Genomic DNA, 17,592 nt, shown 5'->3' with positions numbered 1-17,592 from the left:
CTGGAATATTTCCTTTCAGTGTATTTTTTACATGCTTTGCCTATAGTTTTACTTTAAAAAAGCCCTCTTCAATTGTGGTCTTTTCCCCATATAATTAAAAATACTTGGTAAATATTCTTAATAGTATTTTATTGAGTGAATGGATGACATCTTACTTGATCCCAGGAACTGGACACGTTGGCTTTTTCCAGTTCTTTGCAATTATAAACAGCGCTCCAGAAACATCTTTGTGCGTAAATATTTATGTATATATTAGGGTTATTTCATTCAGTTGTATTCCTGGAGGAAGAATTATTAGGTCAAAGACTCTGCATATTCAAATCTCTGACTCTTTAAAGCCCCTCTGAAAGATTATTCTTTAGAAAAGCAGCTACATTTCAAGTCAGGTTGCAAGGCAAAATTGTAACATCTCTGGTTCATCCTTAAAAAATCCTTTAAGAAAGCCCCAAATTTGGAGAGTGACATAAAGTTGGAGGCTCTCGGTAGCTGGTCCAACACAGCCAGCCCTTCCCTCTGGTGTAGGGACAGATGGCTGTATCTCTGGCAATGAAGTAGTTGGTGTGTGTTTAGGGACCACGCCGTACATGAAATATGAATCGTTGAACACCAGGGTCGTCATCCTCACTGCTAGATGCTCACACTGCCAGAGGCGGAGGGCGTGTGGGGCTTCAGACTCAACTGCCCAGACCCTCGCCCATAGGGCGGGGGGACTGGCACACAGCATTTCAATTGTTATTTCTAAAATTCCCTTTCTCCTCCAACTTGAGTATTTTAGTGGAATTTGCATCCCGTGAACGGATTCATAGATACACGACCCTGCTGCACTTTCTCAAACCCCGAGCGGTCCCTAAATGCAGCTGGAAGGTCAGGGAGGTCCCCAGTTTTCCTGCCCAGTCTTGGCAGCCCGCTCTGGGTCTGTGGCTAAATATCAACTTGAAGTCTTTGGGGCAGTGGGCACCTGGTTGGAGTTCTGCGTGTCACGTTTTTCTCTTTAAGCTCGGCTTCCTCTGTGGGCTGGAGGGAAGACCAAGCTGTTTGCATCTGTGCCTGCGGGGTGCCTGCGAGTTGTCGAAAGCCCTCATCCCGGCAGCACTGACGTCACCCAGCTGTTTGGCCAGGCTGGGCTTCTCTTCTGGACAGGGCAGGGATTCACAGTGTGGCTGTTACAAGACCAGCACGATGGGGCAGGCCTGCCGGTGCGCAGGAGGCTTAGGTTTTCAGGTGCTCAGTCAGTTTTAGAGAAGAACGTTTTATTGGATCACAGCCACGTGTGCGTGTTCAAGTGTCATCTATGGCTGCCTGCGTGCCACGTGGCAGAGTTAAGTACATGTGATGGAGGACATATGGCCCCCGAAGTCTGAAACATTTACCATCTGTCCCTTTACACGAAAAAGTTGGCCAGGCCTTGGTGGTAGATGTTGAGATGGTCACCAACTCGTGTTGGTGGTCCGGCAGGTGGGCTCCGGGTCTGAGCCCCGCCACAGAGATGGAGAGCTGGGCGCTGCTCCACAGACCTCGGGCTGCCCTGCTAAGTGCTCACTGCCCCATGCTCAGTCCTCCTAACCTGCACTCCCCTGTCTTCCTCCCTCGGCCAGCATCCACTCCAGCGTGCTGAAGGATGAATCCGAGCCCCCTGTGGCTGGGGGGCCCCAGCTCCCCGACATCAGCCTGGGCCGCTTGGATTTTGAGGTGTCCGACTTCTTCCTCTTTGGCTCGCCCCTGGGTCTGGTCCTGGCCATGCGGAGGACGGTGCTGCCCGGACTGGATGGTGGGTGTGGTGCAGGCTGGGACCCAAGTTGCCTCTGGGTTACTAGGCCACTGTGTCAGGGCCCGAAATTGGGGAGAGTGGGGGCCGGGAGGGCCATGGAGTTGGGGCAGATGGAGAGAGAGGTGAGAAAAAAAAAAGAGGGGGTGTGGAGGGGGGGAGGGAGAGTGGGGCCTTTTCCCCTGATGGGCAAAGGTGAGGCAGCCCCTGGTGGGTTTCACCGTCCCTGTCACATGCTCCAGGCTGATTTGTGCCCCCATTGTCCGGCTGTCACGCTCTCTGGGAAGAGAAGCCCTATTTCACCCACCCCCTCCCTCCCCAGCACCCGGGGAAGGCCCTCTGCAGCAAGGTCGGTCTTACTGCCCACCTGTAGATGCCCCGCTCACCTCAGTGACTTTGCTCTCACAATCCCTGCAGCCTTCAATGCCTTCTCCCCATTCCTCTAAAATACACACAGAGGTGATTTGCACCAGCAGATGGCTTAGCAATGACTGAGGATATAAGAGGCTGGAGGCACCTCGGAGAACAATGGTTCAGGGATTCTTGAACTTCTTTTGCACCGAAGCTTACCAACAACCTGCACTATGGAACAGATAAAAAGTGTGTGTGTGGGGGGGGATGCTCTGTTAGAAGTGGCGAGAGGAGGCAGATTCCCATGGCCTCCCTTAACGTTGCTAAGGAAACCTAGGGCTCCCTGGATGCTGGACCGTCCAGTCCCCTGACTGAGGGGGACCAGGAGGCACACGGATGATCTGAAGCCTCAGTGGTGACACCTGCTGGTCAATGGGAGAAGTGTTCTGTCAGCTCTGGCAAACAGTCTACTTACTATGGGGCCTGGGAAGTGAGAGGGGCTGAAGGAAGGGGTAGCTGATCCTGGTGAAAGACCCCAGGTCTGCTTCATAGATCAGGTAGGAACTAAGGGACAGTCAGAAGAATTGAAAGGAATTTGGAGGGCGTCCTGCTAGGAGGAGGGGCAGCTTAAGCAAAGGCACAGAGAAAGGAAAGCAGTAAGCCTGGCTGGGGAGTGGCCGATGTCAACCATGGCTGCAGTGCTGCACGCCTGCAGCGGAGCTTCTAGGTGGGGCAGGTTGGCAAGGTCTTGAAGGCCACGCTGAACCTAATGGCTTTGATCCTGTTGGTAGCAGGGAGCCATGGCAGCTTCTTGGGCAGAGAAGTAGGCTACTCAAAGCTGTAGTCAAGGGAGCCTCCTAGGGCCAAAGGAGCAGGTGCTCAAGGGGCTTCCCCCGTGTACCCTCCCACTCCCTACCCCCACCCAGGTTTCCAGGTACGTCCTGCCTGCAGTCAGGTCTACAGCTTCTTCCACTGTGCGGACCCCTCTGCTTCCCGGCTTGAACCACTGCTGGAGCCCAAGTTCCACCTGGTGCCGCCCGTTAGCGTGCCCCGCTACCAGAGGTTCCCGCTGGGTGACGGACAGTCCCTCCTCCTTGGTAGGCCCTCGGGGGTGTAAGAACGTGTTGAGCCAGAGGCTGGGCCCCAGCTAGGAGGTGCCCCCAGGGCCACCGTCTCTGGTCCAGCCCCTCCAAGCTAGTCAGCTGTCAGAGTGACTAGACTCACCTGAGCCAGGTCTTGTGTGCTGGGGGTGGGGGGTAAGACAGCTGACTCACCTGCCCTCCGAGGAGCCCACCTGTGTGAGCACCTGCTCTGCAGGAGGCATCTTTGGGCTCTGCCCCCTGACCAGCTCCCGTGGCCGGGACCAGCATAATATTTGAGCTGTCGGACCTGATTGCAAGTCTGGGGATCCACGCTGAGTGCTATTCCCAGAGCCCAGCCTGGACTCTGGAGATGCAGGGCAGGGAGTGGGTCTCCCTGGAGGGCTTCATGGAAGAGGGGGCCTTCAACCAAGGCATTTGGACAGGTGGAAAAGAGCTGGAGGATGGGGGTTGGAGGGATCTTCTGGGGGGAGGGAACAGCAGGAGCAACGACCGGTGGGTTTGGGGGAGGGCCAGTGGCCTCCGGGGCTCAAGAGCCGGGCATGGACTGGGGTGAGGCCAAGGGGAGGCGTGTAATGGACAGTGAGGGGCTTGGAGATCAGAGTGTAGGCTCCGTATCCCAGTTCAGGAAGTTCAGCCAGAGACCGTTCAGAGATGTGAGCCAGACTGGGGGCGGGGCTGCTGTACACGTGACTCATTCAGGATTAAAACCCAGTTTACTCCCCGCTACCCCATTTCAATGGAAACCTAATTTGCAAAGTCCTGCTTTGTCAGGAGTTTCCATGGATAGAAGAAGCTCTAAAACCTCCTCCCCACATCCTAAACTGTGTCAGGGCATCCCCCTACCCCCAAGGGGTGCCCTTGCTCCCAGGCTGGAGGCCCCATTCATTTCCAAGCTCAGCCTCAGTCTTCTGTGGCTCAGAGAGGAGTCTGATACAAGGGCATGTGGCTATGTGTCACCTGTGACCTCAGCTGTGCTTTGGGGGCAGTGTCCCAGAGGCACCCTCAGCAGCTCTACGGGGGGTTGGATGTGATGGATGGAACCCTGACTCATGCCTGCATAATCGATGCCTTAGAGGAGGTGAAATCTGACTGCATAGATGGTGAGGGTGTCCCATCAGGCCCTGGGGTGAGAGGTGCGGGCTGCCCGCTGGGCAGGTGAGGGAGCGGGCTGGGCTGGCTCCTCCTTGGGTGCCCGGCCTCCTGCCCAGCACAGGGCTGGCACAGCACGGGCAGCTCCATTTGAGACCCACCACTCGGCCTTGACTGTGAAATTCCCCCTCCAGCTGATGTCCTGCACGCCCACAGCTCCCTCTTCCTGGAGGGCAGCGCCCGGGGCAGCCCGCCACTCCTGGAGGCCCCCGCCTCGCCCCCTCAGGCTCCGAGGTCCCAGCGCCCGGGGCGGACGTTGAGCCAGGGCAGCTCCCACAGCGAGAGCTCGGAGTCCTCGGACAGCCTGGCCCCCGTGGGTGCCTCCCGCGGTGAGTGAGGGTCTCCTGGGCCCTGCCTGGATTGGCGGGAGAGGGACCCTCCTCCAGGTGGCTGCCAGGGCTGCGGAGGGCGGGGGAGGGGAGGAAAAGAAAATCCAGACCGAACTCTGACCGTGGACGGAGCCATGACCTTGCCAGGCCTCTACTGAGCTCTGACCTCAGCCAGAGCCTTCCTCCCAAGGTTCAGTTTTCCCCGTGGGAGTCCCTCTGACCAGCAGCTCTGGGATGAGACTGTGCCCATATCCGTGAGTCCAGCCTCCATCCTGGGCACCAGTTTGCAGCACTCGTCTTGGAGGAGGGGTGGGTGGGTGGGGGAGCTGGGGTGTCATCGGAGGCGGAGGAGAAGGAGCGGCACGTTTCCTAGCGCTCCTGTTGAGCTGAGTGCTCTGGCCCCAAGCTTGTGCCCCGAGGGGCACAGCCACCACTGGGTCTGGGCCCCGGGGTCCCACACGGCCCCTTGGGTCAAGGCCCTGAGCAGGCCACTCTGACCTCACCCACCCCTCCGACCCGCAGTCTCCGCCAAGTGGTGGGGCGCCAAGCGCATCGACTACGCCCTGTACTGTCCCGACGTCCTCACAGCCTTCCCCACCGTGGCCCTGCCTCACCTCTTCCACGCCAGCTACTGGGAGTCCACGGACGTGGTGGCCTTCATCCTGAGACAGGTAGTGCCACCCCTTCCCGCGAGGGCCCGCCCTCCTAGGGAGAAGAGGCTTACCTCGCAGGCCGTGTTGGACGGGAGGGGATGGGGGGAGGGGTGGTGACACGGACACGTTACCAAGTCCAAGCTCACTCTGCTCGCCACACGACAGGCCGATGAATCGAAGACGAGGTGTGCAGGCAAGGAATACGACTTTATTCGGAAAGCCGGCAAACCATGAAGATGGCAGACTAGTGTCTCCCAAAATACCATCTGGGGCTCTGGATGCCAGTTTGTTTTATAGACTCAGAGAGGGAGGGGCTGTGAGGAAGTAAGGTGAAAGGGCATCAATCTTACAAAAGATCTCCAGGAATGACCAGCCTTGGTGAGCGCATATGTTGATTTCAGCCATTCACACAGGGGGGCTGAACAGAGGCACCATATTTCAACCTTCAGGCCGAGGGGCAGGGTTCCCAGAGGCAGGCCATCATATAGGATTACAACGACAAAAGCGACAAAAAGCAAAGGTTACAGTCAAAGAAACGGATCTAATGTGGAGTCCGGTTTAGCTCTACACGGTAACAGACAGGCGACAGTTTCCATAAGGAACGCTGGCTTCTGGCCAATGGCATGGTACTTTCTAGAAAATTAAATAGACACCACGTAAGAGGATGTACCCACGTTTCAACTTGGAGACTGGCGTCGTCATGCCTGTTCCCTTGTGGGTCTCACGGTCCTCATCGGTAAAATAGGTGGAGAGAGAGGCCAGTGACTGAGGGAGGGCCTGGGGGCGGGGGGAGGCTGGGAGGAGGGGTCAGATCACACACACGCTCCATGGCCAAGGTCAGGCGGTGGATGTTACCCTGGGTCCGTTAAGAAGCCATTGCAGGGTTTTGAGCAAGGGAGAGAGACCGCTGGCTGTATTTTAGAAGGAAATCCTGTGGCTGCTGTTTGGAGGGCTAACGAGCAAGTGTAGGAGCCCAGCTTGGAGGTGGCGGCTTGGGCTAGGGGGCTGCAGGTGGAGGTGTCAAGGAGCCGCGGGGTTTGAGGTGGTGACGGGACCTGCTGACATCCGGGCTGTGAGGGGAAGAGGGGAGTCCCGTGAATCCTGGTTTCCACTCCATTAACTATGGTGGCACCATGCCCTAGGGCTGCGGAGAGCGGGGCTGGGTGGGGGGGATACTGAGTCTTGGGTCTGGACCTGGGGAGGATGAGATGCCTGTGAGATGTTGAGGAGGAAGGTGAGTGGAGAGTCTGGAGCTTAGGGCAGATGTCAGGCTTGGAGATAAACGTGTGGAGTCATCAGAGCTTGGATGGCATTTAAAGTCAGTGACTTAAAACTCTGCTTCTCACACCAGGTCCCACGTGTGGGTTTTTTCCTCACACCAAGCAAGTCTCTGACCCCCGCCGGGTGTCCTACGAGTTCACTCAACTTTGACATTGTTTACCTAGAGGTAGCATCAGATCCCACAAGTTAAGGGCTCAGCCCTACATCTCTGCCCGTCCCTCCCCTCCTCTGATATCAGCCTTTAGGTTGTCACCTGGGTTTCTGATCCACTGGCTATGGAGTGGAGATTCCAACGATCCTCTCCTTGGATTCAGTTAATTTGCTGGAGCAGCGCACGGAACTCAGTTGACTTCCTAGATGACTATAAAAGGATTGAACTCAGGGACGGGCAGATGGAAGAGATGCAGAGGGCAGGGTACGGGGAAAGGAGTCGGCGCTTCCTTGCCGTCTCTGAGGGCACCACTCTCCCCAAATCTCCATGTGCTCCCCAACCCGGAAGCTCTCCGAACCCCATCCCTTTGGGCTTTTATGGAGGCTTCATGGCATAGACATGATAGATTAAATCAGGCCCAGCAGCGATTGAACTCCACTCTCCAGCCGCTTTCCCCTCCCTGGAGGTGGTGGTGCGTGGGTGGGGCCGAACGTTGCAACCCTCTGACCGCAAGGTTGGTTCTCCTGGCAACCGGCCCTACCCTTGGATGCAGTTCAAGTCGCCTCCTTAATATAACAAAAGACGCCTTTGTCCCTCTCGCTTAGGAAATTCCAAGGATTCTAGGAGCTTGGTAGCAGAAGCTGGACAAAGACCAAATGTATATTTCTTATATATTATCAACCACAATATCACAGACAGCGAGGGAGTTATTGTAGATAGAGAAGTTCAGGGAGGAGTCCTGGAGCTCCTCCGGGGAGAGAGGAAGAGCCACCGAAGGAAATGGAGGAGGACAACCCTTGAGGTCGCAGGAGGACCAGAGCGGAGAGACGGGAAGGGGCCTCTGAGTTGGGCAGGATGGAGGTCACTAGGCCTTGGCAAGAATGGCTTCAGCAGAGCCACAGGGTCAGAAGCCTGCCTGGAGTAGGGGAGGGGAGGAGGCGGGGGGAAGTGGAGACAGTGCAGGGCAAGTCTTTTGTGGACTTCTGCTGTCAGGGAGAACAGGGACGTGTGATGGTCATTGGAGAGGGGTCCTGGGAGAAGCACTGTGACGCGTGTTTAGATGCTCAGGAGAATGACCCAGGAGCGAGGGACCAACCAGTGATGTAGGGTTGAGGGGGAGTTTGCTCCATCGTGTTCCTGAGGAGGTGGGTGGGGCTGGGTGGGACCAGCTGGCCTTCAAGGAGGGTCACCTACCATAATGGGGGAAGACAGAGCATGGGTACAGATGCAAGTGGCTGCTGGGTTTGGGTGTCAAGAGCAGAGGCTGCTCCCAGGCCACAGCATTTGAGAGACAATGGTCTGGGCCCAGCTGTCAGGACAGGCGGGCAGAAAGGCAGGTGCGGGGGGCTCCTGGCCTCCTGAGGGTCCCAGGCTGGGAGGTGGGGAGACCTGGGGGAGGGCCTGGCTAGCCGCGACCTGGACGGCTCTGACATCATGGGGAGGAGGGTGTGGGGTCCCGACGACCTGACCCGGCGTCCTGCTGGGCTGCTGATCAGGTGATGCGCTATGAGAGCGTGAACGTCAAGGAGAGCGCTGGTCTGGACCCTGCGGCACTGAGCCCCGCCAACCCCCGCGAGAAGTGGCTTCGTAAGAGGACCCAGGTCAAGCTGCGGGTACGTGCTTGTGGGAGGAGCCTTCGGGTTGGGGCTGTGGCCTCAGGGGGGTGGGGCTGCCCCGGGGGCTGGAGCATCCACATGGTGGGGACAGGCTTTGGTTGGCTCAGAGCTGCACTCTCAGACACACTGGGATTCATGCTTAGATGAGGCCCCCAGGGCTGCAGTGGAGGTGGGGGTGGGGGGTAGTAAGTGAGACAGGGGAGCTTGTTCCCTATGGCCTGGCACTGCAGGAGCACCACGGGTGGGGGTCCAGGGCCCTGGGGATGGTGAGGAGATGCCCGTTATGGAGTGATTGCTATATGCCAGGCCTCTGTAGGTGGTGCACAGGAGCCCGAAAGAGTCCTACGCACAACCATGGGGCCCACAGCCTGGTGTGGTTGGTATTTGCCATAATATAAAGGGAGGCACAGATTAGGAAGAAAATGGAGAGAAGTATTGTCAGGGCAGGCCATGCAGCACTTCTCTGAAGAAGTGTCACCTCTGCAAGGTATTGACGTATGAATAGGAGTTCGGTATGCACACATTCATTTACTCAGCAAACGCGCATCAATGCCCACTGTGTCCCAGGCTCTTTGCCAGGCAGTGGGGCATAGAGATTTACAGACACAGCCACAGCTGCGGTGGGCACTTCCAGTCTTGTGGGAACCTCAGACATGGACCCCAGGAACAGTTCTAAATGGTAGAAGGTGATCAGTGCTCCATGAATCAACTTTTTAAAAAATAAACATATTTATGGAGCTATAACCACATTTGATACAATTTACCCACAAAAAGTGTGCAATTCAGTGTATCTTAGCATATCCACAGAGGTGTGCAACCATCATCACAGTTAATTTTAGAACATTTTCATCACCTCCAAAAAAGAAACTCCTTACCCTTTAGCTACCATCCCCCTCCCCCAGGCCCCTACTCCCACCCCTAACCCTAAGCAGCCAGTAATCTACTTTCTGTCCCTATAGATTTGCCTATTCTGGACATTTCATATAATGGACTCTTACAATATGTGGTCCTTTGATTCTGGCTTCTTTCACTGAGGGTGACGTTTTCAAGGTTCACCCACATTGTGGCCGGGGTCGGTACTTAATTGCTTTTTATGGCATTTTTCCATATGTTTATTTCCATGAATGGACTCTTCCCTCATCAGTACTCTTATAAGGGGGCCTGCATCCCTCACTTGCCTGAGTGTCTCCATGATGCTCAGGGTCCATGACTGGCTCCTCCCTGCATCCCCAGAGCCCAGCTCAGGGACCAGTGCAGACGATGTGCCTGCAGGTGTTTGCTGAATTGAATCAAAATACCGTGGGAATGGAGAGGAAGTTGAACCATCTCTGGGGAGTCCACCAGTGCTTCTTGGAGAGGATGACGTTGAGTCAGGTCATAGAGGATGGGCTGGAATGTGAGGGCAGAGGACCAGGGATGCCGTGGAGAGTCGGGGGACCAATGTGAGCAAAGGCCTGGAGGCCTCTTCTGAGTCTGACTGGAAAGAACCAGAGGAGCTTTGAAGGGCAGCAGCAGGAGATGGGACTGAAAAGGTTGCCCAGCAAAGTTCTGATGCCAGGCTCAGGATTTGGACTTCATCTTGAGGGCCCCGGGAGGTTAAGATCTGTGCTTTATGAAGATGGTGGATCTGCCACGGGGCCCGTTTTTGAATAAGGGACTCCTTTAAGATGCTACTAGCAGACTCCAGGTGAGAGGTACCTGGGGTGTGGGCAAAGACATGGATGTGGGCGGTTCTGTAAGGATGGAGTGGTTTGGGTCTTGAAGCCAGGCTGGGAGTGGTGGGCGTTTGAGCTGCGGAATGAATTGAAACCAGATGTGAAGAAGGATGGGGATGCTGGGTTAGTTACAGATAAATGATGGGACTTCCAGCATTGCTCCAGAATAATCTGGAGTGGGGATGGGGTGGGGGCGGGGAGGGGGATCCAGCAAGGGAAGGATGGAACCAGAAGGGCTGTGACCGGTTTCCGGCCACACGAGGCTTCCTACACCGTTCTCTCTGCTCTTGACATTTAAATCGCCCACTAAGCAAAGACGGATGGTAAACGGCCATTGGATGTGAGCCGTGATGTGAAAGGAAGAAGCGAAGGTGACCCTCAGTCTCCAGCCTGGAAGGCCAGCAGGATGCCAGGCTCTGAGGACTGGCCATTACCTCTAGGCTGTGGGGAGAATTAAGAGCAGAGAATGCTGGTCTGCAGGAGCCCGGTACACCTCGGAGATGATGTGAGGGTCTAAGGGTCTGTTTCGCACGTGGGTTCCGTGGGGACATGTCTTAGAAACTCTAAGGGGGTTAATAGGAAGGAAGGCAAGAGTCAGCATGTGCACATCCCTCCAGCCAATCCTGAGGATGATGTCAGGAAAAAGCAAGGTCCAGTGCCCTTGCAGAGGTTGAGCTGGTTTCTGTCCTTCCAGAATGTCACTGCCAACCACCGGGCCAATGACGTGATTGCTGCTGAAGACGGCCCCCAGGTCCTGGTGGGGCGGTTCATGTACGGGCCCCTGGACATGGTGGCCCTGACTGGGGAGAAGGTACAGAGGCTGGGCCATCCCCTCCTGGGTACCACACGGAGCGTGGGACGAGGGCTGCACGAGGTGGGAGACGCCCGCCCAGGTCAGGGACGGCGCGTGGGAGTGAGGGATGGACGGGGTGCCTCACAGAAGCTGGTGTGGCTGCGGTGGAAAGAGAAAGGGTGGTGCAAGCCAGGAACTAGCATCAGACAGGACCCCAAGCCCCACTGTCTTGGCAGAGAAGAGCTCCCAAGCCCAGCCCCTAAGCCAAGCCTTCAGCCCCCAGCCTTGAGCGAGTCCCCTGACCCCTCACTGCCTGCAGGTGGACATCCTGGTGATGGCAGAGCCATCCTCTGGCCGCTGGGTGCACCTGGACACGGAGATCACCAACAGCAGTGGCCGAATCACGTACAGCGTGCCGCGGCCCCGGCGCCTGGGGGTCGGCGTCTACCCTGTGAAGATGGTCGTCAGGTAAGACCCAGGGGACATTCCCATGGCGGTTTCACCCAATTCCATGGCCCTTCCAGCCAGGCCTGTCTGGAAATGGGGTCCTGGGGATGCTGTCTTTGGGCCCTGCCCCAGTCTGCAGGGAGAGAGGAAAATGGATGCGGTCACAGCTGTAGCATCAGGAGATGCTGCCCAGGTTCTCTTCTCCTGGCCCCGACTGAGCTCTGACCCCGGCTGTGGGCTGACTGTGGCCTCAGGCTGACACCTGACCCTGAGCGCACGGCTGACCACACCTCTCAGGGGCGACCAGACCTGTGCAATGAGCTACCTCACGGTGCTGCCCCGGGGCATGGAGTGCGTGGTCTTCAGCATCGACGGCTCCTTTGCGGCCAGCGTGTCTATCATGGGAAGTGACCCTAAGGTCCGGCCGGGGGCAGTGGATGTTGTCCGGTGAGTGCCCCCTCCCTGCAGGGGATGTGTCCCCCTGGGGCAGGGGCCAGCGGCCCTGGGGGATATGGGCTGTGTTTTTCTAGTTTCCTCTAGGAATTCCACTGGTCTCTGGGCCGGCAGCTGGGAGTCCTGGGTTCACCTCGAGGAGTAATTTACTGAGGGTCCTTGAGAAACTCTGCCGTCTTCCAGACCTCAGTCCCCCCCTCCCTCCGTGCCTTCCTCCCTCTGTTTATTCTAACACTGTCTGAGCATCCTGTGCAGTGAATCAGGCCTGGTCTCTTGCATTCAGATCCCAATCAGGATAAAATCGGTGTATTGTGATTACCAGTTGCTGTGTGGCAAATAGCTCCATACTTAGTGATTTAAGATCATACTTTATTATTCTATCACATCGTTGACTGCATCCTGCTGGGAGTTTCTCATGTGAGGTCTCTCCAGAGATGGTAGACAGGTGGTGGTCCAGGCTGGCGGTCATCTAAGGGCTCCACTGGGCTGGAGGTTCAAGAAGTTCAAGACGGATGATGAACTTGTGTGTCTTGCTCCTCGGCTGGGATCTCTCCTCTCTTTCTACGTGGCCAGCCAGGTGATCTCAGACTAGCTTGACTTGGTTCGTGGTGGCTGACTTCCCCCATGGTGACTAGCCTCCTCTGGTTCCTAGAGACCCATCTGGAAGCTACAAGCCTTCTTAGGACCCAGCCTTGGGATTCCGTGTCTTTTCCACTGCATTCTATTGGTTTTAAGCTAGTCAGAGGATCAGCCCAGACTCAAGGGGAAGGGATCACATAAAGGTGTGAATACTGGGACACGTGGCTCGCTGGGGGAAATCTTTCAAGACTAGCTAACACAGTGCTGGTCAAGGGATTGCAGCTATCACAGCTGATTGGAGAAAGCAGAGCAGGCTTCCTGGGGGAGGTTGCATTTGAGACAACTCCTGAAGGACGGATGTATATATTTCAATCCATGCCATCATACAAAGATTAGCACATGCAGAAAGGCAAAAAGAAGAAAATACACAACTGATTTTGATAGGCCAAGAAGGTGACAAGGATAGGGAAGAACAGACCATGTGTGGGGAACAGGTGGGGCAAGTTCAGGGCTGTTGGATGTTGGAGGCCAGATTAGGACAGGGCAGGAGGTGTGGCTGGAAACACAGCCTCCCAGGGCTACTGTACTGCTGAGAGGGAGCACAAGGATTTTGCCAATAGAAAAGCAAAAGAGGTACCACTTGAGTCCCTCCCTCCCTCCCTGACTCTCTCCCTCCACCCCTGCCTCCCTCCACCCTTTTCCGAGGCTGGCTCTGGGCCAGGCTAGGCTGGGCACTGATGCAGAAAGAGCTTCCAGTCAGAGGAAACTCACAGTCCAGTGGAGAAAACAAGTCACGGGCATGAGAAACTGTACTCCAGGACTCCAAGCTATCAGAACGCCAAGAGTGTGACCCACCCCGAGTCCTGGGAGTCCTTGGGGACTGGGTCAGGGGACTGCCCCGCCTTGCCCCAGCGGCATGACCACTTTGGGGAGAGAAAACTAGTTTGGCTCAAGGACTCCTAGGAGACCACTGACCTCAAGATGCCCACCGGCCCTGTGGGAACAGGCCCTGGACAGGCTCATTTCAGGGGTCAGCCTCCCCCTTGTAAGCCCGGGTCCTTTCTTCCTATTACATCTTCTCCAAACCCCTCCTGAGTCAATGTCCCCCTCCCACACCTGGGAAGGGAAGGCTGTGGTCCTTCCTCTCTGGGTGGAGGAGGGAGGTCTATCCAGTGCTCTTACCTCTTCACATGGGCTCCTGGGGCTGCTGAGGTGCTCTCCAAACCTTGTTAAGCATCAGAAGCTGCTTTTTATAATCACAGATCACTGGGTCCCCCCCTTAGAATTAACCAGAACCCTGGAGATGACACCTGGGCCTGTGCATTCTTACAAAACCTTTCCAAATCTCTCAGAGCATCTTCCAGGTTTGGAAACCCCCCATCTATGGTAGCCAGTCACTGGCTAATGCCACAAAAGCCTCCAATCAGGCCTGGGCTCATCTGACATCTTGCAGACAGGATTCTATGTCAACGGAGAGTGCTTTCCTACTGTGAGAGCACAGAGAAGAGAGGCTGGTCCTGCTTGGCAAACGGGAAAGGCTTTCTGGAGGAGGTGGCCTTGAAAGATGGGGGGATGGGAACATAAGGAGATGGAGCCATGAAGCCTGTGTAGGGCGGGGGTCTGCAGCAGAAGAGCACAGGGCTTGTCCGGGGCAGCAAAGCAGCTCTGTGTGGCTGGGGAGAGGCCATGCTCAAGGGCGGAGTGTAGAAGACCACCAGTGCAGGGGCCTTGTGACCTCAGGGCACTGGGGAGCCAGGAATGGCTTTAGGCAAAGAAGTAGCTGGGTTAGATGTGCGATTTACAGAAATCACCATGGAAACAGTACCAGGGATAACAATAAAGCCACCGTATAGAGCGCACTGTACCAGGCCTGTTTGGGATGCATTTATTTCATCTTTTGGACAACCCTAGGTGGTAACCGTTATTATTCCCATTTTAAAGATGGGGAAACTGAAATCCTGAGGGGTTAAGTCATCTGCCCGAGGTTGCATGGCCCAGGTTGGATTGGAGTTGGGGGTCACTGGAGGGAGAGGGGCCTCCCAGGAGGCTTTTGTGTGGCCCAGGAGAGCCATGGGGCCTGAGCTAAGGCTCAGAAGTGGACTTAAAGTGAGAGGGTAGAGTGAAGATCCTGCCGGGAAGAATCAAAGGCTCGCTGATTGGAGGAGGAAGGAGGGGAGACCGAGGGAAAGGGAGGAATCAAAGGGGCTTGTCTATGGCTCCAGAAACTTGAGTGATGACAGCGCATCACGGAGAAGGGGACTGGAGCAGAGGGGGCAGGAGTGGGCGGGTCAGCTGGGTTGTGGGCATGTGGTTGGTGCCCGTGGGCCATCCGGGGGAGATGGCCAGGACTCACGGGGCTCAACCGGGGGTGTGGATTTCGGGGTCCTCCCTTGTTTTCCCCTAGTGCTCCTGGGAACAGCCCCTCCAGCGTCTCGGGGGGGGCAGTGGGGGGGGGGTGTGGGCGGCGCAGGCTGCTGGGCAGCGGGTGGCCGGCACAGGGCAGGGCTGGACCCTGCAATGCCATCTCGCCAGGCACTGGCAGGACCTGGGCTACATGATCCTCTACATCACGGGGCGGCCGGACATGCAGAAGCAGCGGGTGGTGTCGTGGCTGTCCCAGCACAACTTCCCACAGGGCATGATCTTCTTCTCGGACGGGCTGGTCCATGACCCACTGCGGCAGAAGGCCATCTTCCTGCGTAACCTCATGCAGGAGGTGAGTGTCCGGGCCAGGCGGGGCTGTAGCCGGGTGGGGCTTCCTCTGCAGCTCTCCTCCTCACCCCTCCCCTCCTCCCTCAACCCGGGGGGCCACCTCCTTTACCCCACATCCTCCTATCGTCCAAGTGGATGCCCAGTTGCTAAAGCACATTCACCTGCATCTCACTGATCCTTTTATAGCCCAGTGAGCTGTATATTATCTCCACTGATGGATGAGAAAGGTGAGGCTTAGGGATGCACCCAGGATCTCAGAGTCCCCCTTTCATCCTTTATCTGCTGACCTGAAAGCCTAAACTCTTGTCTCTACAGCTGGTTAACCCTTCAACAGACACTTAAGTGCTTATTGTGTTCCCTCCTCTGTCCTCATTGTTGGGGCTGCACAGAGACAAAGGGAACTCAGGATGTCTTAGAGCTGTGGTTTTTAACTGCATGTCCACCAGGACCCGAGGCACAGCATCCTCTGGGACCTCATTAGGAATGCAGAGTCTCTGTCCCCCCTCGGACCTACTGAACCTGAAACTCTGGGGAGGGGGTCCCAGCAATCTGTATTTTAACAAGGCCGCCAGGGGATTCTGATGCTTACAATGTACTGAGAACCGCTGATCTAGAGCTGGGGTTGACGAACCATGGCCCAGGGCCCGAATCCGGTCCACAGCCTGTTTTTATATGACCTGTGAGCTAAGAATGGTTTTAATCCTCTTACATGGTTGAGGGGAAAAAAAATGAAAAGAAGAAGAATATTTCATGACGTGACAATTATATGAAACTCAGATTTCCATGCCTATAAATAAAGTATTACTGGAACACAGACAAGCTCATTTGCTTACAGGTTGTTTGTGGCTGCTTTGGAGCTACAATGGAATAGTCAAGTAGTCACAACAGTGCAAAGCCTAAAATATTTAGTGTCTGGTCTTTCACCAAAAAAGTCTGCCAATCACTGATCTACAGGAAGAAAGACATGGAAATTGACAGTTTACTGGTGGGTGATTAGAAAAGGTCCTTTGGGAAAACGGAGGAGAAAGGACCTAGCTTTGCCTGGAGAGGCCAGGGAAGGCTTCTAGGAGGTGGCAACTCCTAAGCTGAGTCTTGAAGCTTGAGTTTGAGTTTATCAGGTGGCCAAAGAAACAGTATGTGCAAAGGCATTGAGGTAGGAAAGAGTCTGGGATGTTCTCAGAGCTGCAGGTACTTGGGATGGGGGTATGTGCTGGATGAGGTCAAGTGGGAGCTGAGGTCCCAGAAGTGATCAGGGCCTGGGCTGGGCAGGCCTTGGAAACCTCAGAAACCCGGGCAAGATCATGAACTCTCCACTGAGGGCAATGGTGACCCACGGAAGAGCTGAAAGCAGGGGAGTGGCAGTACCTAATTGGGGTGGTCCTTTTGGCAGTTGTATGGAGAACAGATTGGTGGGAGAAATGAGGGGCAGGAAGGCCAGATGGGAGGCTGTTGCCCAAGCAACAGGCAGAACGACCAGCATCCAGGTGGTAGTCATGGAATGGAGAGAAAAGCATGGACAGGTAGGAGAATCAGAGGGTGGAATTGTCAGACTAGAACTGGCCTCCAGTCCCAGCTCTGGATTGCGTCAACTTGGAATTCAATTTCCCTTTGCCCCACTGTTCATAACCTACAGGTCGTGTTCCTCACGTGGGGTCGTGATTCATGTACAGATGGAGCCTGTATCAGGCTTGCCGTGCAGGGAGGCGGGCCCAGAGGGGAGGCCACTGCAGGGGGTGGTTCCCGATGCAGGGCCCCATGACTCGGAGTCTACCAGTGTGCAGGTAAAGTGTCCCCAGCAGTGCTCCCTGGGGGGACATCTAGGAATCCTTTGTGGGCGATACTGGGCCCCCTCTCCCTCCATCAGCTGCCCTGTGTTTCAGTGTTTCATCAAAATCAGCGCGGCCTATGGCTCCACGAAGGACATCTCTGTCTACAGTGTGCTGGGCCTGCCCCCCGCCCAGATCTTCATTGTGGGCCGGCCCACCAAGAAGTACCAAACCCAGTGCCAGGTGGGTAGAGGTGGGGCTGGGGCTTGGAGGGTACGTGGGTGGGGCCAGCAAAAGAGGAGAGGGGAGGAGGTGGTTTATTCCATTGTTTGTTCGTTCAGTCCTTTGTTCTTTTCTTCATGTGCTCACTCATTCATTCAACAAACACGACTGGGCACCCGCTTTGGACCGGGCCCTGTGCTGGATGCAGGGGAAATTCATGGTGGAATCGGATGTCATGGCATCCAGTCTAGTGGGGGAGGTGGGAAAATCAGCAGACACACAGTGCAGGGTGGCAAGAGCCATAATGAATGACAGGGAGCACAGAGAATGGTGGGGCCCCAGAGAGGAGAAGCTAAGCCGGACTCAGGGACAAGGGCTGGTTTTCGGCAGTGTGAAGGAGTTGTCCAGGAAGGGCCTGAAGTTGGAGGAGACTTGGTGACGGAGGCAGCAGCAAAAGCCGAGGGCAGGGGGTGGCAGAGCCCTTGTGTATTCTGGGAACTGCATGTG

The 17,592-nt window shown here is 55.9% G+C and overlaps 1 protein-coding gene across 4 annotated transcripts in view; it reads left to right on the top strand.

Annotated features, from left to right (window-relative positions):
* The window catches only part of LOC130839852 (membrane-associated phosphatidylinositol transfer protein 3), a 106,332-nt gene that overhangs the window by 64,185 nt on the left and 24,555 nt on the right, over positions 1 to 17,592 (top strand). For 2 of the 4 annotated variants that reach the window (XM_057714431.1, XM_057714433.1), the window contains exons 10-19: positions 1,596 to 1,768; positions 3,043 to 3,213; positions 4,503 to 4,697; positions 5,220 to 5,368; positions 8,279 to 8,395; positions 10,808 to 10,924; positions 11,226 to 11,374; positions 11,651 to 11,800; positions 14,918 to 15,101; positions 16,978 to 17,106. In XM_057714431.1, the coding sequence (XP_057570414.1) occupies positions 1,596 to 1,768; positions 3,043 to 3,213; positions 4,503 to 4,697; positions 5,220 to 5,368; positions 8,279 to 8,395; positions 10,808 to 10,924; positions 11,226 to 11,374; positions 11,651 to 11,800; positions 14,918 to 15,101; positions 16,978 to 17,106 (1,534 nt within the window). The remainder of the gene's footprint in view (positions 1 to 1,595; positions 1,769 to 3,042; positions 3,214 to 4,502; positions 4,698 to 5,219; positions 5,369 to 8,278; positions 8,396 to 10,807; positions 10,925 to 11,225; positions 11,375 to 11,650; positions 11,801 to 14,917; positions 15,102 to 16,977; positions 17,107 to 17,592) is intronic. The other 2 variants (XM_057714432.1, XM_057714430.1) reach the window with 2 other exon arrangements.

Source organism: Hippopotamus amphibius, chromosome 17 (genome assembly GCF_030028045.1).
Source record: "Hippopotamus amphibius kiboko isolate mHipAmp2 chromosome 17, mHipAmp2.hap2, whole genome shotgun sequence".
Lineage (NCBI taxonomy): Eukaryota > Metazoa > Chordata > Mammalia > Artiodactyla > Hippopotamidae > Hippopotamus > Hippopotamus amphibius.
This window is presented reverse-complemented; position numbering and strand designations above follow the sequence as displayed.